Source organism: Verticillium dahliae, genomic scaffold, assembly GCF_000150675.1.
Source record: "Verticillium dahliae VdLs.17 supercont1.3 genomic scaffold, whole genome shotgun sequence".
NCBI classification, from domain to species: Eukaryota; Fungi; Ascomycota; class Sordariomycetes; order Glomerellales; family Plectosphaerellaceae; genus Verticillium; species Verticillium dahliae.
The window spans coordinates 33,845-55,494 of record NW_009276940.1 but is presented as its reverse complement, the minus strand read 5'-3'; the positions used below and the strand labels follow the sequence as shown (position 1 = coordinate 55,494).

Sequence of the window (21,650 nt, the reverse complement as noted above, 5' to 3'; positions counted from 1 at the left end):
TAGAGGGCTAAGTCTCGCTGCAGGGTAAGCGCCAGAGAGACGCCTATTAACACAAGAGATAAAAAATGGTCATACCAGCGTCCAAAATTAACCGTGCTTAGTTCTGCAGACCTGATCACTGGTCACCCTTCGTCGTCCGAGGACATGGACAACTTTGTGAAGTGGTTCAAGAAGACATTTCTCGTAGTCATGCCAAAGGAGCGAACCCGCAAAAACGTCCATTTACTTACAAACGACGCCCAGTCGCTGCTACAGGAGCTTCTTCCTGAACAGTCAAGCTGGGGAGTTTTCGATCCTTTTGATACAATTTACGAGATCATCTATCAATTGACCATTAGAATGGTAGGACCGACAGAGATAGCACAAGATGCTAAGCTCCGGGCAAAGTCTTTGTCTATCCTCGAGTCTATCGAGCACTCCAAGTCAACCATGAGGGTTGTGTTTCCTTGGCTCCCCACAATCATGCATCTCAGGCGAACGCTACGGAATATCCAGCTCGGAATGCTGCTCCATGGACTGATTCGGAAGAGACAGAAGTCGGGGATCAGAGAGGATGATACGATGCAAATTCTTCTAGACATGGGCACAAGCATGCGCAATACCATTGGCGTAGGTGAAACTTCCCTTCTGATATTCAACCACTTTAGCTTACATCGTTTGCGCTTGGCAGTTCGTCATCGGGGCATTGTTTGCAGGCCAGCTGAACACTGGCATCAACGCCGCCTGGGTACTAGTCAAGTTAGCGGAGAACGAGCAATGGATGGCTCGGGTCCGTACGGAAGTTGACGCTGTTGCTGCCAGAAACAGGAAGTATCATGGCCAGCCCACGACGGAAGCACTCGGGTCTCTCACGTTAGACGATTGGGAGTCAGAGTTTCCCAACATCTGCTTGTGCTTCCATGAAAGCATTCGATTGGCATTGACCGGAAGTTCATTTCGAAAGAACATCTCTGGGCAAGATATCCCAATCGGTAACTCAGGAGAAGTCATCCCTCGCGATGCTTATGCAGCATACCTTCACGACGAGCTTCATATGAACCCCGATGTCTACCCTAATCCTACTGAGTTTGACCCCGGGAGACATCTGGACGAGCGAGGTGAGGGCAAAAACGTCCCTCATGGCTACATTGGATGGGGTTCAGGCCTACATCCATGCAGTAGGCGAATACCAAGCACACGACGCTCGAAAACGGTTTGCTAACTTGTAACGCAGTTGGCATGAAGATTGCCAAGACTGAAATGACCATTGTGTTGGCGTATTTCATAGCCATATTCGACTTTGAGCTATCTGACAAGCATGGCAACAAGATCAATCGCGAGCCTTGTCAGATAAATCGCAATGCAGAGCTTGCGGAAAAGCCACGTTCTCACATACATCTTCGCTACAGACGCCGGTCGGAGTGAACGATGCGGGTTCAAAAGAAGGATCTTTGCCTCGCAGGTGCCTTATTAACAGCTATAACAATGTGAACCAAATTCCAAGTAAAGCCATCAATGCCATCTCATGGGTTAATTGTGTATAAAAGCTACTTAGCTTCTCTCACGAGCTCTCAAAGGTCTTCGCGAAGGTATGGGCCAGCCAAAAGGCATGAACCAGTTTAAACTTCAATTGGGTGCCATATTCGTAAACAATGCCTTTGGTAGGACAGATAGTATACAATGTAGCTGCACTCATTCCGGGTGTTAGCAGTCTATCAGACGTGATAATCCGTTATGCTTCGTACGTGCAAGGGATAGTCTCACAACCAAGACACGGGACAAAGCTCAGTTTTGCCGATGACCGCGACACCCCACCCTCACTTTACATCCATACGGCGCCGATGACGGGAGACAGTCAAGAGGAAGCTCATCGCATGAAGTGTCAAGCTCCGCCCTAGAATTGTCTCAACCCTTGATTCACACATGTCTGGGAAGTATGTTTCCAATAACGGAAGGGAGGATCTTCGATCGAGCATACAACTCGATCTCGATAGAAAGGAGGGGCTTTAGACGGATTGATCATGCTTTGCAACGACACCGAAGGTTCCTGCTGAGGGGTATTTGATTTGACCTGATTTGAGTTGGGACCAATTGCCTTCATCATCTTCTTCGTTTTCGACTTCAACATGGCTTCTAAATCTCAGTCTGGGTTCCGCGTACTCGTTGCCGGCGGCGGTATAGCTGGCCTGACACTTGCCAACTGTCTGGAAAGAGCAGGTGTAGAATACATATTGCTTGAAGTTCACGACAACGTCGCGCCTCGTGTCGGTGCCTCAATTGGACTGCTACCCAACGGCTCCCGTATCCTTGACCAATTGGGATGCTACGACAAGATCCTTGAAGAAACTCAAGGCGTACGGATCACCCGGTGTCTTGACCAAGATGGCAACGTTTTTCATATTTCCGACGGGGTCCGTCTTCTGGAAACAAGGCAAGAAGCTTCTGTCGGAGTTTTTATGATGTTTAACGCGCTTACTGATATGTGAACTAGGTTTAATTATGCCATCAGTTACCTGGAGCGCGAAACTGTTTTGCGAGTGCTGTACGAGAACTTGCAGGACAAGTCGCCCATCCAATTGTCGCGCCGTATCATGAATGTAGATCACAGTGGCACGGATGGTGTTGTTGTGCATTGCCAGGATGGGACCATCGTCGCGGGCGATGTGCTTGTTGGTTGTGACGGGGTCAACAGCCTCGTGCGTCGAGAGATGTGGAGGCTCTCGGAGCATGGCAAGCCGCAAGCCACACCTGTGTCCGTTCGACATGATCTGAAGGCCGATTTCCAGTGCCTGTTTGGGCTGTCGACAAGGACGCGGGGCGTCAACGCGGGCGAAATGGATGTTAACTTTGCTTCGGGCTTCTCGACAATGGTGATCGGCGGCAAAGATGGGAGGGTCTTCTGGTTCGTCTTTGCGAAGATGGACAAGACGTACACATCACCCAACATTCCCAAGTACTCGTATCAAGATGCCGTCGAATTCGCAAACGAATACATGGACTTCACCATCAAGGATGGGCTGAAATTCAGCGACCTGTGGCAGTCCAGAACGTCCGTCACACTTGCGGCAACAGAGGAAGCTGAACTGAAGGAATGGACGTGGGGCCGTATTGCCTGTGTCGGCGACAACGTCCACAAGATGACGCCTCACATGGGTGCCGGCGGCAATGCAGCGATGGAGTCTGCCGCAACCCTGGCGAATGAACTCAGGAAGCTGGGGCAAGCTGCGGAGAAAACCAAAATCGATCTCGAAACGGTGCAGATGCATCTCGAAACATACCAAAGGGGGCGGCGCGATCGCACGAGCGCCGTGTGTGAAGCGTCAGCCCAACTGGCTCGGCTGCAAGCTCTTGATTCGGTCGCAAACAAAATAATTGCATTTTGGATCCTTCCAACAGCCGGCGACCTGCTGGTTGACGTTAACTGCGACATGATTATTGGAGCAGCCAAGCTGGACTATATTCCCACGCCCGAACGTTCTGTTCAGGGCACGATGCCTTTCAATCCCAGTCTGGGACTTGGCAAAGGCGAGTCGAAACTCAAGAGAGGCTTCGCAGGCCTCCCATTACTTGCACTTTCTCTTTTCGGACCGTGGTTGGCCGAACCATCGAACCTCGCCATGATTGACCAGCTCACGCCGCTTTTCTTGTCGTACGATCATGCCAGCAATAGTGTCAGAGCTTGGCCATATACTGGTGTCTTGGCTGCCTCATCTGGTCTAGACGTTATGCGCTTCCATCTTGATTTTGGCATCATTTGTGCAGTTGTGCTTTTCGAGTCCTCCAGAAGGGCCAATGTGTTGACGATATCTTCTCTGTGAGTTCCGAGCTTCACACGGGCAAAACATCTACTAACCTTGACACCAAGACCGATTGCTTTCTTCTATTGCCTTCAATCCTTCAAGATTGTTCATGTCATGGGAGTTTACTGTTTCGCGCACTACGTGCAGAGTCCTATTGAGAACTTCCGCGCTAAGGACATGAGGTTAACGAACCGAGCCTATTCTGGTACAGTTCTTGTCACCCTGCTTGTGGCCTATTACGTGCCACTGGTCACCGCAATTATGCCAGTCTTCAGCATCACAACTCGACTCACCTGGGGATACATATTCCAGTACTTCCCTTTCTCCATCTCTATACTACAGAATGGACTCAAGCACTTGTTCCTGGAAGATGTCATGGACGAGGACAAGATATGGGCCCCAAATGGCGATTTGTTTCTGATTGGCTTGACAATCTTTACGTTTGCATTATTCGCATTCGCCGCAAGACTACTAGCGCTCATCGGTACTTTAACATCACAAGTCCTCTCGCAATCCTCCGACATGGTCCTGATGACAGAGCTCGGAGGATGGGCTCAACCCATTCGCTTATTTGAGATACACGCTATTTTTGCAGTCTTGCTTGTTTGGCTTCTCTACCTGTTTTCGGACCTCAAGCGAGCTGAGATCGTGCGATGGAGCTGGCCGACTCTTCTCGTCTGCATCGCAACTGCCCTCTGTCTCTTTGGGCCTGGCGTCATGGTCGGCATGGGGTGGCTGGTACGAGAGCGGCTACTTGCGACGAGGAGTCACAAGGACGCGATTGTTGATACCAGGCTTAGAGAAAAGGCCTTGTAAATCTTTAAATAGTGCTGGAGGGTATTTGGAACCCGTTGCGGGCAACTATATAGGACTCTTGCTGCATCTTTATTTTCTGCAGAACTAATGCTGAACCAAACTCTTTCAGGCTATAAAAATGTGCTTTGTCCAGTGCTTGTTCATTTGTCCTCTTCCGTGATAAGAAGCACCATCAGTCTCCAAGGGTGACTAACAGGATCCTGGTCAGAACGCGTTCTTCCTGATGACGAGGGATACGAACGGAGACTGACGACCTCCATCTCGACTTGAGAAGCAAGAAGGCCCGGCCGAATGTGGCTACAAGCCGGGCCGAATGTGCTGGACGTACAGCAGGTATTGCTTCACTTCTTTCCATGCAGTGATGGACACTCCCGGTCCGATAAGACATATCTTGCGACCACCTCGGAGAAACAGAAAGATGACAGCTCACTTGAACCCAGGTCGAATGAACACCAAGACACGGCCGACATGGGTACGAGCCGTGTCTTAGAAGGGCCTCTGGGATGTATGGCATCAGCGAAGCTCGAGTGTTGTCAGTTGACTGAGACGAAGATTTTGGTGTACCATTTATCTGTCAAAACATAGCCACGCTTCAAGATAATGTCAGAAAACAGACCTCAGTTGCGAGCTCAACAAACCTCATCATTTGCCTACCACGGAAAAGCAGTACCTGACAACGATGTTCAATTTGTCTGACAAACTGTCAGCATCAGAGTTCGGCAGCTGGGGAGCCAACATGGCATCACAGAAAGTCCCACTTTAGGCTTTGTTCACAGCCTTTTCGTTATTCGCAGCCTTTGCCTACCGAACCATGAGCAAAGAAAGGCCACTCGTTGGGTATCCGATGGCTTCTATTCCAGGTAAAAGTGCCAGAGAGAGCTGGCTGCTTGACGGAAGGAAGCTTGTGGAAAAGGCAGAGCAAGAGGTACCGGAATACATTGGTTTCCTTATCTATGGTCATTGGGCTTACCAGCCTATATCGTACGATGGACCCTTCCAGATTATGAGTAGCACGGGGCTGAAACTCATCCTTCCAAACAAATATGCGCATGAACTACGAAACCACCCTTTCCTGAGTCTTAACGGCTTTCGTTCAGGTCCGATGGCTCGCCGTCGAGTTCTCATGAAGTTGCGCACTGACCGATTTACCAGGACTTTTTCACCGAGTACCACGGATTTGAGCCATTCTTGGAGGGGACCCGCGATGACGGCGTTATCTCAGATACGGTGCGAACCAAGCTGACGCAATCTTTGGGCTTGATCACCGGAGATCTTGTGGACGAGACCAATGTTTCCATGCCCCACATCTTTGGGGACAGCACGACATGGACAAGCGTACTGTTCAAGGATGCTATCCTCAACCTTGTCGCTCGCCTGTCATCAAGGGTCTTTCTGGGCGAAGACCTGTGCAGAAATGAGGACTGGCTCAGGATTGCCAAGAGCTACGCCGTCGACGCTTTGACCGCTACCTACCTGATGAGAATGGCCCCAAGCCTACTGCGTCCTATTGCGTACTGGCTCATCCTGCAATGTCGAAGGAGTCGCCAGGCGGTTCAGAGCGCACGCAAGCTCATCGACCCCGAAGTGAAGAAGCGGAAAATGCTAGTGGATGATGCTCTGCAGTCTGGCGCTAAACCGAGTAAGATATCCGACGCCATTGGCAGGATGTATCAAGTCGCTGCCGGCCGGCCCGTCGACTTTGTTTGCGCATGCAACTTACGCTTGCCGCCGTTCACACGACCACGGAAGCTCTCACACAAGCCATTCTAGATCTCTGCGAGCGTCCAGAATTTGTGCAGAAGCTACGAGATGAAGTGATCGAGGTGTTGGGTGATGAAGGCTGGGCAAAAACAAGCTTCTACAAGCTCAAACTCATGGACAGCGTTTTCAAGGAGAGCCAGCCGTTTACTCCTCTAGTCTCAAGTAGGTACTGCGCATGGGCACTGGAACTGCTTCTAATAAGTTTCCAGCAGCCATGAATCGTCTGGTGTAGCAAGACATTACGCTCTCTGACGGGAGGTTCCTACCAAAGGGCGTCCGTATTATTGTCCTGACTGATTTCAGAACCGCGGAGAAGTATCCCAACCTGGATGAGTTTGATGCAACGAGGTTTGTTCCCATGCGACAGGGTCAAGGCAGCGAGAACGCTTCGCAATTGGCATCAACAAGCTCTGAGCATACCCTTTTCGGCCATGGCCGACACGCTTGTCCCGGTCAATTCTTTGCCGTGAATGAGATGAAAATCATTTTGGCTCAGTTTCTTCTCGAGTACGACCTGCGCGCTGAGGAGGGGCTTACCAAGCTTCAGCCACAGGCTTTCGAAACTTCAATCGGCGTTAACCCGGCGGTGGCGATAGAAATTCGACGGAGAAATAAGAGCGCTGATGTCAGAATCGAGAAACGAGAGTGACAGACTACCGAGGTGTCTTCAGAAGGCTGCTTGGCAGGGATGGGGTATTGCTTTGGAGTCGAATCAGGTCTGCAGTGTACCTAGCCGCCAAGTTCCCGTGGATACACGAGGCCTGTTCATATTCAGTGGTCTACGGTCACCCCGAGTAACACCAATATCAATTCATTTCAAGGAGACCAGACACATGGCAATAGTAGACGAGTAATTTGGGGACAGCCGTTGCACTGTTCGCCCGGAAACAGGCCAGCCGGTCCAGCACCTTTCATAGTCAAAGGATAGACAGTCCAGCCCAGGGCTCATATTAAGATCCCGTACAGAGAGCACGTAGTGCCGCGCTCAGGGCAGGCTTTGGAAAGAAGGTTGCGTGAGGCTTAGGAATGCCTGGGTCAGCTGCTCAATATGTATAGTGGTTTGTCGTGCCTCGACATAGTTGACAAGCTTGGACGTGTGCGGTCATACATGGCTTTGGCGCACACATATCCACCTCGACAGGCGGAGTGTTACGGGGTTGTCGAACGCAGCATACAATCCGGAAGCGCACGCTGTTTTCACTTGTGGCTTGATTCCGTTGCACTTGAGCTGGCTAAGCTTCGTTAAAGCCGATATGACAGCAGTCAAGGGGACGCATGTGGATGCTTGTTAAATCATGTGCAAGGAGCCCCAGTTTCTGATACCTGATCTTAGTACCTATGTCTGTGATACAATCGTGCGAAGGATGCAGCATACAATGCTTGAAACATGGACTCAAGGCCTGGATTCTAGGAAAGCCTCGGTTCATTCCTTACTCCCCTTTCCGCGCTGTGTCGAAGCAGGCCGTGGACGCCTTCGCGTCGATCTTTCCACCAAGAGTAAGAATTCATGGCCATCAGGCAAATCACCGAGAGGCCAAGTGCCATTTGCGTTAAACCACGCAAGTGCTTCGAAAGGCTCGTCGTGGTCAACGTAATATCCGGAATCAACACAGGATACCATTCCACCAGTGTCGCGCGAATCGAACAGAGAACCGCGAAGCTTCGCTGCTTGGATATATTCGATTGGCGATGCTGCCAACACACCGGCTGCATGGGCTTGGGCAAAATCCAAGACAACGTCGGCAAAGCGGATGTCTAATGTATTTGATTAGGACCGTTCCAAGAAATTCATGCACGACGCCACGTACCTCCAACAGCTTTGGCAAGAGCTTTGCACGCCGCTGGGTGGGAGCTCATGATACCGAGCGCATCGTCCTCAGGGTCGATCAAGTGCAGTAGCAGCGTGGTTGCTATCTGTCGTTGCCGATAGTCGCTGTGAACAACCAGCTGAGTGATCCAGCATACCTGACGTCCCGCATGTTCCCAGCGGCAGGCAAAAGCATTGCCTATCAGAGCTCCATCGATAGTTACTCGGATGTAAGAGCTTCTCGCGCCGTCTGGGAGGCATTGGGATCGAAGACGAGCAGGGCTCATCTTGACGCGACTGCCTTTCAAGCCGTCAGTAGTGTAGGCGTGAATCACCACGCTGTCTTACCTGGTTTTCCAAACCCGTTTTTGCCCCAAATACCATAGTGCTCGCTAAATAACTTGGCCGCCTCCTCCAGCATAGTTTCCGTGACCTCGGCGCCCTCGAATTTTCTGACAGTCGTGGCCATTGTGGCTGTGGATGGTTTCCTACGCTTCGGGTGAGCATCGTCCACTTCGAAAGTTTGAATGGCGATGTGGTCGGAAAGCCGCATCCCAGAAGCGCTACGATCCAAGGCGACGGCTTAGCCAGCAGCATATTTTATCATCATGTCTGTTTTGATCGGGCAGGCTAATATGGTTCTGCACCTTCCATCATGTCCGTACATGTGTAAGAAAGTGCGTGAGGGTATGCCTGCCGCTGGAACCTGACACGGCGCCCCACTGTACCTACCTAGGTACCTTAGGTAGGTACCTGAGGTAGGTACGCTACAGTGGGTACAAGGCAGGTGCGTCATTGGGAAAAACGCACGTGTCACGCTGAGCCAGCTGGGTTTTGGAAACCGGGAGCTGGAGCTGGTGCTGGAAGCTGGGGGAGCTGCACAGGCAGCGACAAAGCGGCAGCCCTTTTCTGACGGTCAAGCAGGCAGACGACTTTGCCCTCCCCATCAAACAACGACTTGGCGAGGCCACATAGCTGTACAAGAGGGCCCTCGCTGCGCGACACTTGTTCGATCTGGACAATTATCCACACGTCCGCTGCTAGCCAGCCGGCCCCCGTCGCTCCAGAGACAGACTGCACCGTCGAAAATCCAGCGTCATGGTGTCCTTCTGGCCCTGGAGGGTACGTCTTCCAACTCGACGGGCACTTCTCCCACGTTCATGACTGACCTGCCACCAGGGCGATGACTCCTCCCCGGCCTCGTTCGAAAAAGCCCTCTCGGCTCTGTCCATCAAGATTGCCGACTCCCAGGCCCGCCTCGAGCGCGCCCGCGCCACGTCCCGCCGTGTGCGGGTGCTGTGGACGCTCTACCTCTCCTTCGGCTACCTGATCTATGCGATTGTCCAGATCCTGGTCGTGGGCACCAACAACATGCGCACCCGCGAGTGGGCCGGTGTCGCAGGAGGTCCCGTCATGTAAGGGACTCGCCTCCCCCCTTTGGCCCGGAAGAGTCTGCGCCTAGGTAGACTGCGTGAGCGCTGCTAACATGTGGATCTCCCCTCCGCGCGCAGCATCTTCTTGACGAGAACTGTCGTCACATTCTACTTCAACTTTCGGATCGAGAGGCTCTCGGTGCGCCTCAAAGAGCAGCAGGACGAGCGCGCCAAGACGATCCAGAAGCTCAAGGACGCGACCAAGTACGACTCGACGATGCAGCTTCTGGAGAAATACGGCGGCGACAACAAGACGGACAAGGACGGCAAAAAGGCAGACGGCAGCCAGCAGAACCACGGCTCAAAGCAGCAAAACGAGCAGCAGCAGGGCAAACATGGCAACGGATCTGGTCGCACGGCGTTGCCTCCTCCCCCGACGGCCAACATTCAGCGCCGCAACGGACCCGTGGGCGTGGCGACCCCCGGCACGCATCAGTCTGGCCACGGCGATCCGCGGTCGGGTGCGCCGCCGCCGCTCACCGGCCTCGAGCCGTCGGCCGAGTTTGCGCCCAACGCCTACGCCCAGCAGCCGCCGCAGCACTTTGCCCAGCAGGCCGAGCTCACGGCGGACTCGTCGCACTGGTATGACCGCATTATGGATCTTCTTCTTGGTGAGGATGAGACGGCGCCCAAGAACCGCGTGGTGCTCATCTGCCGCAACTGTCGACTCGTCAACGGCCAGGCACCCCCGGGAACCAAGTCTCTGGCGGAGCTGGGCATGTGGAAATGCATGTCGTGCGGAGCCGCGAATGGCGAGGTGGACGAGGGCAAGCGCATCGTCGATGAGGTGCTCAGGTCAAAGGAGACCACGAGCGAGGTCGCGGCTGGCGAGGAGTTCAAGGAGGAGGACGACAGCGAGGAGGAGACGCCCGAGATGGTGCAAGTTGGCAAGGACGAGATCGGTCCCGAGGGCCAAGCGTCTGGAAAACACACGGCATCAGGCACCCGTAAGCGAAAGGGGAAGAATGGCTAAACAGGCCAAACAGCGCCCATGTGCGACGTCTATCTACTCTCTAAGACAGATGAGAACAATTCCCTTGACGAACAAAAAGGTACATTCCTAAACGCAAAATCAGCCGCTCCTTCGTCTGAGAAACCAAGTGCTTTGGGCGATCAGGGGTTCAAATGTAAAGAAAGCCACACTTGGTTCCAAAGAAATGTCTGCACTGCCACAGCCGCTCCCAGGCACCCGCATCAGCAGCACCAGCGCCGCACGCGTCCAAGCTTTGGTCGTCCGTGCTTCCCCAGTGGTGTCTGGTGCGACGGCCAACAGCGAACAGCCTGGTCTTCCATTGCTTCAACAAAAGGGATTCCTTGTCCTCAAGGAGCAAGCCGCCCAACACAACGACCACCATTGTGTCGGCCTCTTCCGTGCGGCTCCGAAGACCTTCGAAGAGATACAGAAGACGATGCATAGTCTCTAGATACCCAAAACACCATTCTTCAACACCCATCGGCCAACCCATCTCGACCCGCGCATGGTGTCAAGCTTCTGAACTGAACGAACCCCTGCGCCGGACATCACCATGTTCCAGGTACGCCTATTCGACTCTCTCTCTCTCTCTCTCTCTCTCTCTCTCTCTCGCTTGCTCGCTCGCTCGCTCTCTCGCTCTCTCTGCCCCTCTTCTCCCATTCACGAGCCTCGCGCCCGGGCAGACGCAGACTGACCAACCGTCCCAGCGACTCAAAGCCTCGATCGACCGCACGATCGCTGAAGAGCAAGCTCGCCAGAAGCCCGACCAGCCCCCGGTCCAGCGCACCCCCTCCACCTCCCGCGGCGGCGGCTCCGCGAAGCAGCGCAACCGCTCCCAGAAGCCCGTCCCCGACCTGCCCATCGACGCCCCTGCGAACCCAGACCCGGCCGTCTTCGAGGCTGCTTTTATCCTCGACGACGGCGAGGAGGCCAGCCGCGCCTCGACGCCCAAACCGCCCGGCATGGCGGCCGACGAAAAGGCAGAGGGCGTCGAGGAGCCCGGCGCCCCGCCGCAGCAGTCGAACGGGGACAAGGAGAAGGACAAGTCTGATGGCGCGGGCCAGGCCGATGCGCCGCAGGAGCTGAGCCCGGAGATCCGTAGCAAGCTGCGCAAGTTGGAGAAGCTCGAGAAGACCTACCCTGGTAAGAGATGACCCCCAACACACGGCTTCCCCATCTTTCTCGATATACGATCCCTTCCCTTGCTGACTCGTGAGCAGAGCTTCTGCGGTCGTATAGAATCGCCCACAGCCGCGCCACCTCGATCGAACCTTTCGAGCGAGCCCTGAAGGAACATACGAGCGTCACGTCGATTAAGGAGCCTGAAGCTCTTGTTGAATACCTCGACTCCTTGAAGCAAAAGGAGCAGCTCATCATGGAAGAGTACAAAAAGGTCTCGATTGAGAAGGACGAGATGAAGAAGAAGCATCAAGCGACCGAGAGGGAGCTGGCCGAGCTGAAAGACGAGGTCGCCACTCTTAAGGCCAACAGTCACACCACAGACGGCCCAGCCAAACCCCAGCCTGAAAGCAAGGAGCCCGATGCCGCATCCGACCCGACGAGCAATCCTTCTTCAGTCAAGTCCCCCGTACAGTCCGTCCTCGGCATCTTCTCCCCCAAGCAGAAGCCTCAGGCTCTCGAAGACGACAAGCCCGTCGAAACTGATGGGGGAGACTTCTTCTCCTACGACGACGAGGTTCCCCAGATGCAAGCCGACGTCCACGCCAAGACCGAGGAGATCGAGAGGCTCAATGCCGAGGTGACCTCGCTGAAGCAGGAGCTAGCTGTTGCCAAGGAATCCAGCTCTGAGCTCGTTCAAAACCTCGAAAAGTCCACCCGTGAAGCCGGCGAGCTCCGCGACTCAGCCGCTGCCACTGCTACACTCAAGACCCAGCTGGAAGCCAGAGACTCTGAAATCTCCTCTCTTGACAAAAAGCTGAAAGCGACACAGGCCCAGCTAGAGGAGACCAAGACCAGCCTGTCAAAGGAGCTCGACTCACTGCGTGCATCCTCCAAGGAGTCACAGACAAAAGCCACTGAAGCTGTCAAACGTGCTGACAGGGAGCATGCTGAGGTTGAAAAGCTTAACAAGGTTAAGACTGAGTCAGAAAAGAAGATCAAAAACCTCACCGAGTCGATCGACGACCTGAAGAAGCTCAAGGCACAGGATGAAGCCAAGATTGCCGAGCTCACCAAGAAGCACGCTCAGGCCGCACAACTGACTGCGAAAGCACCGTCCCCTGCTACGCCTGCTGCACCCGCCGCTCCTACAGCCGTGCCAGCTGCCGCGCCCACGACCGCCTCAGCAGCGTCAAAGAAGAAGAACAAGAAGAAGAAGAAGGGTGGCGCAGCAGCAGGCTCGGCAGCAATCGAGTCTATTAGCGAGCCCGTCTCCGAAACCACAGAACCCACTGCAGCTGTTGCGGCTGCGGCCGAGGACCCATCCTCCAGCTCTGCCGAGTTGGAAGCGGAGATTGCACGTCTCAAAGACGAGGTCACGCAGCGTGACGCACAGATCGAGCGTCTCTCGAAGCAGCGCAAGACGGAGGAGGATCTCACCGAAGAGATTGAGACGCTCCGAGACGAGTTGACTGATATCGGACAAGGTCACGTCGAGTCTAAGCAGAGGATCAAGGAGCTCGAGGAGGAGAAGGCCACACTCCAGGCCAGAATCGAGGAGCTCGAAAGGGAGATCGGATCAGCGACGCACGATGCCGAGGCCCAGGTCAAGCTGCAGAGCGAGTTTGATGGTCTGCGCAAGGAGTACGACGACCTCAAGATCAAATCAACAACTCTGCAGTCAGATCTGAGCGCCGCGGAGCAGCTTGCACAGACCCGCTATAAAGACCTGACAGACCTGCGCGAGGTGTTGCAAAAGGCTCAGCCGGAGATGAAGGCTCTTCGACAGGACTCGGCTGCTCTCAAGACGACCAAGGAAGAGCTGGCGACCAAGATCAGCGAGCTGCGCAATGTTGAGAAGCGAGAGAAGGATGCCAAGACCGAACTGGCCAAGGCACAGCGGTTCACAACAGAGCGTGAATCAGACATCAAGTCACTGCGGGAGAAGCTCAATGCGGAATCAAACAGTCGAATTCGTCTCGAGGATGCACAGCGTGTGGCCGGGCGAGACCTACGCCGATCTGAGGCCGAGAAGGCAGAGATCAGTGCCCGAGAGGAAAAGGCGACGCGCGAGCTACAGGCAATCAAGGCCGAGGCCAACAAGTTGAGGCCGCGTGTGAAGGAGCTTGAGGAAGAGGTCGAGAAGCTGCAGTCAGAGAAAAAGTCGCTGCAGGACGAAGCAAACCTCAAGACACAGCAATATACCAACGCACAGAGCCTCCTGGGCAGCATGCGCGACCAGACGGCCGAGTTATCGACCCAGCTCAAGGAGTCGCGGTCGCAGTCTGAAGCGTTGGAGGAAGAGCTAGCCGAGATTCAGAAGCACCTATCCGAACGCTCTCGCGAAGCGGAGCGCATGCGCGGCATGCTGGCCGACGTGGACGGGCGCGCAGACAGCAAAGTGCGCGAAATGCGATCACGCATGGAGGCGGCCATTGAAGAGCGGGACAGAATCGAGGACGAGTCGAGTACATTGGCGCGTCGCAAGTCACGCGAGACGGAGGAGCAGAAGCAGAAGATCCGCGAACTAGAGCGTGAGGTCAAGAGTCTGGCCATCGAAAAGGACGAACTGGAGACGAGGGAACGCGACTGGAGGCGACGTCGCGAAGAGCTTGAAGGCGTTGAGGAGAAGACTGAGGCAGAGCTCACAGAGATGCGGTCGGCCGTTTCAGACCTGCAATCAGCCCTGGACGCATCGGAGCAGCAGGTGCGGGAAGCGGAGAAGCAGAAGACGGATCTCCGAAGGCTGTTGGAGGAGTCGAGGCAGCGTTTCGAAAAGGTGTCCAAGGACCTCAAGACGGCACAGACCAAACTCGGAGCCAGTCTCAGCTCGGAGCGTAGCTCGATGGACTCGTCACGGTCAGGGGCCAATGGAGCTGCGGGGCCTGGCAGCGCCGACAATATGTACCTGAAGACAATTCTGCTGCAGTTCTTGGAGCAAAAGGACAATAGGTTGCGGGAACAGCTGGTGCCGGTCCTGGGGAGGATTCTGCAATTCAGCAAGTAAGTGCCCGGACCTGCTGATGAAAGCGCCTTGGGGTTGTTGCCCATTACTGACAACTTGGTAGGGCTGACGAAAAGAAGTGGCGCGATGCCATTCAGCACATCAACGTGCGGTGAGGTTGAGACGCCAGGAAGAAGGACGGGGGACCACCGTGTTTGCCATGACTTTGTCCCATCTGTTCGTGTAGGAATATTGCTGAGACCATTCGTGACGTCGCTTCGAGCCGTCCGTGTATGACCTAGCGGGGGAGGGATGGGGCGATCTGCTAGGCACTGGCATGGAGCTACTGACGATACCTAGCTCAGATGAATGAATTGACTGGAGACCGCCGCCAGCGCGGCGGCTCTTTGTCGATGCCAATGCTCGATGTGCGATGCGGACGGCGTGATGGTTAGATCATTGCAGAATCAATGGAACTGGGGAGTCGGAGCTTTCCCTCCGACACGGGGGACGTCCCTGCCCGGTGTACCAATCAGGGGAGCTGATCGGGGCCAATCCCGACCAGAAGCAGCAAAGAAGGGGCAATGGACAGTGGATGCGTTGTGTGCCAATCGCTCCTGCTCCCGAACGCCTCCGCCTCGTCATCTCAAGCGCATCTCTCCTGCCACGGGAAGGTTCGATCCAGGCCGCTGTCGTCATGAAGACGTCTCAATTCTGGTCCTCTCTGCACATGCCCGCTAAAAGCCGTCATCATCATGAACAGGTCAATCCGCCCACCTCCGCCTGAGGAGGCTGCCAATAGCGGATATAAACACATGTGTACCATTTCTCCAGAACGTCTCATCGATGAACATGTCCCATTCCTCATCTCTTCGTACTCTGGCTATCCGCTCCAAAGTTCAGCGTACCTTATTTACCAGCGCCCAGTGCACCCCAGGACGACTACCATCAACCAGAATCGCCCACTTCCGAGCATCTACGAAAACTCCATCTACCACCGTGCTTGCCCCCAGACCCACGTCATCGGAGCAACAGTGCACAATGTCATCAGCAAAGACCGCCGGCCCCGAGGGCAACAAGCTCTTCACGCGCGAGCATCTCTTCGACCTGTCCGACAAGGTTGCGCTCGTCACAGGCGGCGGCACGGGTATCGGCCTCATGGCCACGCAAGCCCTGGCGGCCAACGGCGCCAAGGTGTACATCACCGGTCGCACCCAGGAGAAGCTCGACAACGTCGTCAAGACGTACGGCCAAAATATCCGCGGCGAGATCATCGGCATTCCCGCCGATGTCTCGGACAAGGAGAGCATCAAGAAGCTCGTCAAGGAGCTTGAATCGCGCGAAAAGTGCATCTGCATCCTCGTCAACAATGCCGGCATCAGTTCCAGCTCGTTCGAAGTCGAGTCCGACTCGGGAAAAGAGATGAAGAGCAAGCTCTTCGACGACGAGGCCGCTGGCTTTGACGACTGGCTGTCGTCATACCAGACAAACGTGCCTTCTGGCTATTTCCTATCGACGTCGCTGCTGCCGCTGCTGGAGAAGTCGACCGAGACGCACCCCGGCTGGTCGAGCGCCATCATCAACATTACCAGCATCAGCGGCATGATCCAAAAGTCCCAGCACCACTTTGCTTACAACGCCTCCAAGGCTGCCGCCATTCATGTCAGCCGCATGCTGGCGCACGAGCTCTCCCAGAACAGCGTCAAGGTTCGCGTCAACAGTCTGGCGCCCGGCGTCTTCCCCAGCGAAATGACGACTGGCGACAGCGCCGACGACGCCCAAAAGAGCCAGATCCCCAAGGAGAAGTACGAGGCCAAGGTGCCTGCGGCGCGTCCCGGCAAGGATGAGGACATGGCGGGCGCCATCCTCTTCTTCGCCACGAATCAGTACCTCAACGGCCAGAACGTGGCCGTCGACGGAGGATACACCCTACAAGCCGGTCTCTAGAGGCCGGAGAAATAGTGCTCTTGATGTTGGATTAGCGTAACGATAAAAATATACATTTCGATCATGATTCATAATGATAATGGAAAAGAAACTGTCAGACCTCCTACCCGTCGCCATGTCGCAGAATTCGCACACCCCACTCCCCCTTTTCCCAGATGAGGTCTGTCCGTTGCAGTGCATGGAACCCTGGGCGCCCAAGTCGGCAAGAAAACGCCTCGAATGCGGGCTAAAATGGTGCCCGTAAGCTTAAAAAAACCGTGATGGCCTCACGCATCAGGCACTGATATTAGCCCAGCGAAGGTTGGCAATTGAACCCACTCAGGGGGCTTACTTGGCACAAGACCAGTAAATATTTGCCAGTACCTTACTGCAAATAACCCGGCATGGTGAACTTCTCACGGCAAAGCCTGTCTCGATCGCAGTTCCTCTGGACCTGGAATAATCTGTAAAACCTGTTGGCACCTGCTGGGCGGTGTGGCTGGCTCGCTCTGATTTAACGTACTACGCAGAGTATCAGTGACAGTATTCATGCACGTACTGATCCGTTGGATGAAATGAAGGCAATGGGCTTGGGCATCATTGATGCTTCATACGTCTCAGGCCCTGCTATGGGTTTGTTTCTCGCGCCACGTCAAGTCGAAGAACACTAGGAGAAAAGAATCCAAGACCAGAAACGCCCATGGCCGAAAGAAAGGAAAATCCCAGACGATCCACATGGCACCCGCATGGCATGGCCCATGCGGTGCCTGGCGCTGCGATGCGACACCGCTTGAGGAGGGGGGTGTCGGCGATCATAGGGCTGAACCTGTGCCTTTTCGGGGCAAAGGGCGGGGTGGGCACGCGCGCTGCGAAAGCAAAGGGGTACTCGTCCCAGTGGCCCCGAACGTTGGAATGGGGGTTGCGCTCGTTACTGCACTGGGAAAGGAGCGCGCTGCCAGCCAGGGGGGGGGCTTGCTGCTCTTCTACCCGCCCAGCCACGGATCGGATCGACGGTGCATCTTAATCTGGTAGGATACGAGCATCCTGGCAACTTACTCCGACTGCATGTCAGATTTGAATGAAGAGGTTCGGGACAATCGTTGGCATGGGGTTCAAATTGCATAGGTAGATTCCAGTGGTGATCGAATGAATTGACGACTGATTGCGGCCGACTCGTTAACTTCCGTTCTCCCTCGAGAATCATGTTGAATACCTCGAGAGAAATAGTTTCTGCAGCTACAAACAATAAAAGCCTTGCCAAGGACCCTCAAGTTCAAACCCTCCTTCGGGTGTATCTTTCGTCGGCTGCAGGCCGCAATCTCTTCACGAGGCTATCGAACGCCAAATACATGCATCTCGCTCACTTCCCTAGCCACAGAAAAGCGGGGTATGTCCGAGAAAACCATATTCCATGTGCCCAAACAACCAACAAGTGAGAAAAAATAAGGAAATGAAAAATGGAGTGAGGGGGGTGACAAGACTGGGGAATCAGATGTATGTCGCACACTCCGGGTATCATGGTGATGAGAATCCCTAATGCTGGACGTGACCATATCGTCATGTGGTGCCGAATGAACCACTGCCTGACCTGGCAGCTTGTGACAAAAGAGAGGAAATAAGACCATGACCTCGAACACCACAAATCGGGCTGCAGAGCCCTGAAATATGGAGCGGGGTCGAATAAGGAAAAGAAAAAGGCAGATCCCGTTGTCGCTGAATGCAAAACCAATCATTGAACGTAAGACTCGAGTCGTGAAACAGTTAAAATCATGAATCCGTGTGCTGGTAAAGGAGAGATGGCAACCGGTAGAGCATACCAGATGGTCCACCTTGCTGCTGCTGAAGAGTAGCCAGTTTACATCGAGGAGGCAAAGGGTGCCATCCACTTGATGTCCAGCCAGCCAACCTTATCGAATGCTGTCCAGAGCTTGGATGCCTTGTTGACGTCAATCTTGCAGGCTTGCTGAGCATCCGTCTTGCGGAACTCCTTTTGAATTCTGGCGCATTCGAGGCGACGGATGAAGATCCGACGCTTGCTGGTGAGGTATGTCGCGCAGTCGAGTCGCAATGCTGCTGCCAATGTCACCTCATCAGGGTGAAGGTGGTGGGCATTGGGGTCATTGGAGAGATCGACTGCAGTGCCCTTCCAATCCACCTTCAGACTGTTGGTCTTGTCGGGAAGAGAAGAGAGTGGCGGGCAGAGATCAGGCAAGGATGCAAAGTCGCGATCCTCACGGTTGGGTGCGACAACGCGACGGCTAGGTTCCGGTGTGGCGCTCGTGACCCGAGTCTTCTTGGGTGTCGGGTTAGACGGGCGAGCCCTGGCGACAGCGGGGGCCGGGCGGGGGCCATGAGCGGGCTTGACGACACGGTCGGGCTTGGCAGCAGGAGTCCTCACGGTCTTTGTAGCAGACACTTTGGCGGACAACTTGGTTGACTTGGCCGGAGCTAGAGCAATGTATCGTTTGTCTGCCCTGTTCTGGCTTGTTTTCCTGTCGAGCACCAACTGTTTCTTCTCCCTCTTCAGCCAACCTTGGGGGTCCTTGCTGTACATCTCGATGACCTTCGATCTGAATTGCAGAACCAATTCGTATTCCTCACGTCTGGGCGGTGGAGAACGGCGGAAAGTGGTCGTATCTCTGGAAGCGATGTGCTCATCGACGAGGCGCCGGTGAGAGGCAGTCTCATGTGCAGGGAAGAGAGGCTGCTGAGGTGGGCTCAAAGATAGGTCGTCGCGAGGGTAAAGGATGGGATCCTTTTCGCTGTGGCTTGCGGCAGCTGCGGCAGTATTGTTGTTTGCGGCTTTCGTGAGCGGCGAGACTGGGGGCGACATGGGCATCCTGAGTGCATCCTCGGTGGCTGCCTGCGCAGGCGTAGCCATTGGGCTGACCTGCGCAGAGTGGTTGAAACTGTCGAGAGGAGTCGGATCGGGTGGTGACATGAGACTGGTGAAATCGAAGCCCTTCTTAGGGGCATCGGCGGTCAATGCCGCGGAAGCGTGTTGGTACGCGCTGCTCATGGTGACGATGGGGAGGCGATCTTGAGAGCGAGGAGTGTAAATGGAGGAATTGTGAAATGGGGGAAAATGAATTGGAAAGGGGAAGGAATTCAGCGAAAGATATCGCTGTGTGAAAAACAAGCTCTGAAAGGCAAAGAAGGTGCGTGATGAGTTGTAGAGGTCTGGATGAGTGTTTGTCAGCTGTCGGGGGGTTGTTGATGACTGTTTGTATTGGTCGCAAGTGATGGGTGGCGAGATGCAGTGAGGCGGAGTTGGGCGACAGAAGCCGACCGACAACGATGGAGATATCGGAGATGGGAGGGTCAGCGACCGAACCAGAAATACGTAGCCGGCGTAAGCGAGAAGAATGGATGAAATGCCCAGGCAAAGCTGGCACCAAGTCAGATGAGAGAAGTCCGATTGAGGAAATCCGTTTCCCTGCGTTCAATTGATGGATGGATGGATCGATGAGCGGCGGCGGTCGGGCGAGAGCCCAAGTCGCGATGAAGGTGGGAAAGCGTCGTGGCGGCCTATGATCCCCTGCACGCAAGGTCGGGTTTTCGATGAGAGACCAATTGGGTGAAAGAAGTACTGGTGTGTGCAATTGATTGCCGGCACCATTAACGGAATGGAATCGTCAAAGAGAACAGCAGGCGTTGGGATAGATGGTCAAGTTGAGTGGGAGAAGAGAGTAGTAGGATTCTAGGCACCGCCTTGAGACTCTCTCAATGCTCTCTGATCTTCTTGATGAAAGGACAAACAGGGCGGATTAGCGATATAAGGCGGGGCCAATGCGTTCTTTCACTGAACAGAACAATGGAGCGTTTCGATGCAATGTATCAGGAAGAAGGGCAACTTATGACGAAACCCGAGCGTAATGTTCCGGTTGTCTTGTGGTCTTGTAGCGTGCCTCTGTTGCAGCGTTGGTGCTGGTGTGAAACGGTAAGACGTGATGAGCAACAGGTCAAGAGGGTGGACGGAAGAGGTGGAACAGAGGAAGAGGAGAGGAAGAAAGCATGAGAAGAAAGGAGAAGGAAGTGTACGAAGGAAGTACTGGTGAGGCGCCTGGATGTTTGTGATGACTGGGCTGGGACCACCGCAGAAGGCTCCCCAATGCCAGCCTGGACAGACACTGAGGACCCCCTCCCGCAGAGGCCAAAAGAGAGTGCCAGCAGGAGAGGCACAGGCAACGGCGGCAAAGGGACGCGGTCAAGGTGGCCCAATGTCGTGGGCATGGTTAACTTGACAGCTTCGTGGGAGGCGGAGTCACGCCCCCAATCCTCCCACCCCTTCGAACCTCCTCTTTTCACGCCCCACCCCTTGCTTCCAGAAGCCGCACGCCCCCTCCTTGAACCCCCTCCTGCCCCTCTCCAGGACGCCCGTTTCGGCAAGGGTTTTAGGGCCACCCCCACGGACATTCTCGTTCAGCCAGTGAGACCTAGCCACACCAGATGATCCGGTGTGCTCTCTGACACCCGTCTTCTGATGGAGGGGCGAAAAGAGGAGGGAGACGTGGAGTGTGAGCCAGACGGAGGGTTTGCACGCCAGAACACTGTTGCAAAGTACGCAGTCGCAACAATACGCTTGTGTCGTTGTATGCTTGGCCGTGAGGTATTGCCTGTTTTGCTCGGTTGACGGAGGTGCTCTGCACACCTCGATCAGGCAGGCAGCGAGAGGAGCATTCCCATCCCCCCCCAGGCGGGCAGGCTGCGGTGGAAGGAGAGGCCGGGGAGGTGGGTGGTTCCTGCTGCTGCCGCCGCCGCCTGTGCCCTATCCTGGGGCCATCGGTGCCAAGTCGTTGGGGCCTGATGTACCCCATGTACCCTGGCGCAAGAAGTACCCCAGGTGCCTGGACCCACGCCCAGCTGGCCACCTTCTTTCGCATGGGGGCAAGCATTTGTCCTCACCTCAATTCCACCCTACCTTTTTAAGGTACTGTAGTTAAGCGTGCGCGTGCTGCCAACGCTCGAGGACGTTGCCGGTTGGCGAAGTTGCAATGGCATACTGTATGAATGTAAGGGGTCAATGCGGCAAGCCATCACTCTGAAGCAGTTGGCAACGTTGGCAGAGTTGTCAGAAACACCCAATGGGTAA

At 54.8% G+C, this 21,650-nt stretch overlaps 9 protein-coding genes across 9 annotated transcripts; 6 read left to right on the top strand and 3 right to left on the bottom strand.

Moving 5' to 3' along the window:
- Window positions 1-144: 144 nt before the first annotated feature.
- VDAG_01661 (uncharacterized protein) lies at window positions 145-1,404 on the top strand (the record flags this gene model as incomplete). Its single annotated transcript, XM_009657690.1, has 4 exons — window positions 145-609; window positions 671-1,157; window positions 1,214-1,256; window positions 1,389-1,404. 4 exons carry the CDS (start codon window positions 145-147, stop codon window positions 1,402-1,404), a joined length of 1,011 nt encoding a protein of 336 aa, XP_009655985.1.
- A 701-nt stretch (window positions 1,405-2,105) lies between these two features.
- On the top strand, window positions 2,106-3,797 carry VDAG_01660 (FAD binding domain-containing protein; the record flags this gene model as incomplete). Its single annotated transcript, XM_009657689.1, has 2 exons — window positions 2,106-2,347; window positions 2,471-3,797. The coding sequence occupies 2 exons, from the start codon at window positions 2,106-2,108 to the stop codon at window positions 3,795-3,797; spliced, it is 1,569 nt and encodes a 522-aa protein (XP_009655984.1).
- A 2,094-nt stretch (window positions 3,798-5,891) lies between these two features.
- Window positions 5,892-7,005, top strand: VDAG_01659 (ent-kaurene oxidase; the record flags this gene model as incomplete). The annotated part of the gene is made up of 3 exons (XM_009657688.1): window positions 5,892-6,234; window positions 6,366-6,518; window positions 6,593-7,005. The coding sequence occupies 3 exons, from the start codon at window positions 5,892-5,894 to the stop codon at window positions 7,003-7,005; spliced, it is 909 nt and encodes a 302-aa protein (XP_009655983.1).
- Window positions 7,006-7,639: 634 nt separating this feature from the next.
- VDAG_01658 (uncharacterized protein) lies at window positions 7,640-8,830 on the bottom strand. The gene is made up of 3 exons (XM_009657687.1): window positions 8,512-8,830; window positions 8,165-8,464; window positions 7,640-8,111 (listed from the first exon to the last, which is right to left on the bottom strand). The coding sequence occupies exons 1-3, from the start codon at window positions 8,714-8,716 to the stop codon at window positions 7,780-7,782; spliced, it is 837 nt and encodes a 278-aa protein (XP_009655982.1). The 5' UTR covers window positions 8,717-8,830; the 3' UTR covers window positions 7,640-7,779.
- A 431-nt stretch (window positions 8,831-9,261) lies between these two features.
- VDAG_01657 (uncharacterized protein) lies at window positions 9,262-10,569 on the top strand (the record flags this gene model as incomplete). Its single annotated transcript, XM_009657686.1, has 3 exons — window positions 9,262-9,285; window positions 9,343-9,578; window positions 9,675-10,569. The coding sequence occupies 3 exons, from the start codon at window positions 9,262-9,264 to the stop codon at window positions 10,567-10,569; spliced, it is 1,155 nt and encodes a 384-aa protein (XP_009655981.1).
- Window positions 10,570-10,852: 283 nt separating this feature from the next.
- On the top strand, window positions 10,853-14,808 carry VDAG_01656 (viral A-type inclusion protein repeat protein; the record flags this gene model as incomplete). The annotated part of the gene is made up of 4 exons (XM_009657685.1): window positions 10,853-11,131; window positions 11,277-11,712; window positions 11,790-14,691; window positions 14,757-14,808. The coding sequence occupies exons 1-4, from the start codon at window positions 11,123-11,125 to the stop codon at window positions 14,806-14,808; spliced, it is 3,399 nt and encodes a 1,132-aa protein (XP_009655980.1). The 5' UTR covers window positions 10,853-11,122.
- An 865-nt stretch (window positions 14,809-15,673) lies between these two features.
- Window positions 15,674-16,579, top strand: VDAG_01655 (rhamnolipids biosynthesis 3-oxoacyl-[acyl-carrier-protein] reductase; the record flags this gene model as incomplete). The annotated part of the gene is made up of 1 exon (XM_009657684.1): window positions 15,674-16,579. The coding sequence occupies one exon, from the start codon at window positions 15,674-15,676 to the stop codon at window positions 16,577-16,579; it is 906 nt and encodes a 301-aa protein (XP_009655979.1).
- A 364-nt stretch (window positions 16,580-16,943) lies between these two features.
- VDAG_01654 (uncharacterized protein) lies at window positions 16,944-17,230 on the bottom strand (the record flags this gene model as incomplete). The annotated part of the gene is made up of 2 exons (XM_009657683.1): window positions 17,118-17,230; window positions 16,944-17,012 (listed from the first exon to the last, which is right to left on the bottom strand). The coding sequence occupies exons 1-2, from the start codon at window positions 17,157-17,159 to the stop codon at window positions 16,944-16,946; spliced, it is 111 nt and encodes a 36-aa protein (XP_009655978.1). The 5' UTR covers window positions 17,160-17,230.
- A 447-nt stretch (window positions 17,231-17,677) lies between these two features.
- On the bottom strand, window positions 17,678-19,577 carry VDAG_01653 (SWIRM domain-containing protein; the record flags this gene model as incomplete). The annotated part of the gene is made up of 1 exon (XM_009657682.1): window positions 17,678-19,577. The coding sequence occupies one exon, from the start codon at window positions 19,575-19,577 to the stop codon at window positions 18,414-18,416; it is 1,164 nt and encodes a 387-aa protein (XP_009655977.1). The 3' UTR covers window positions 17,678-18,413.
- Window positions 19,578-21,650: the final 2,073 nt, after the last annotated feature.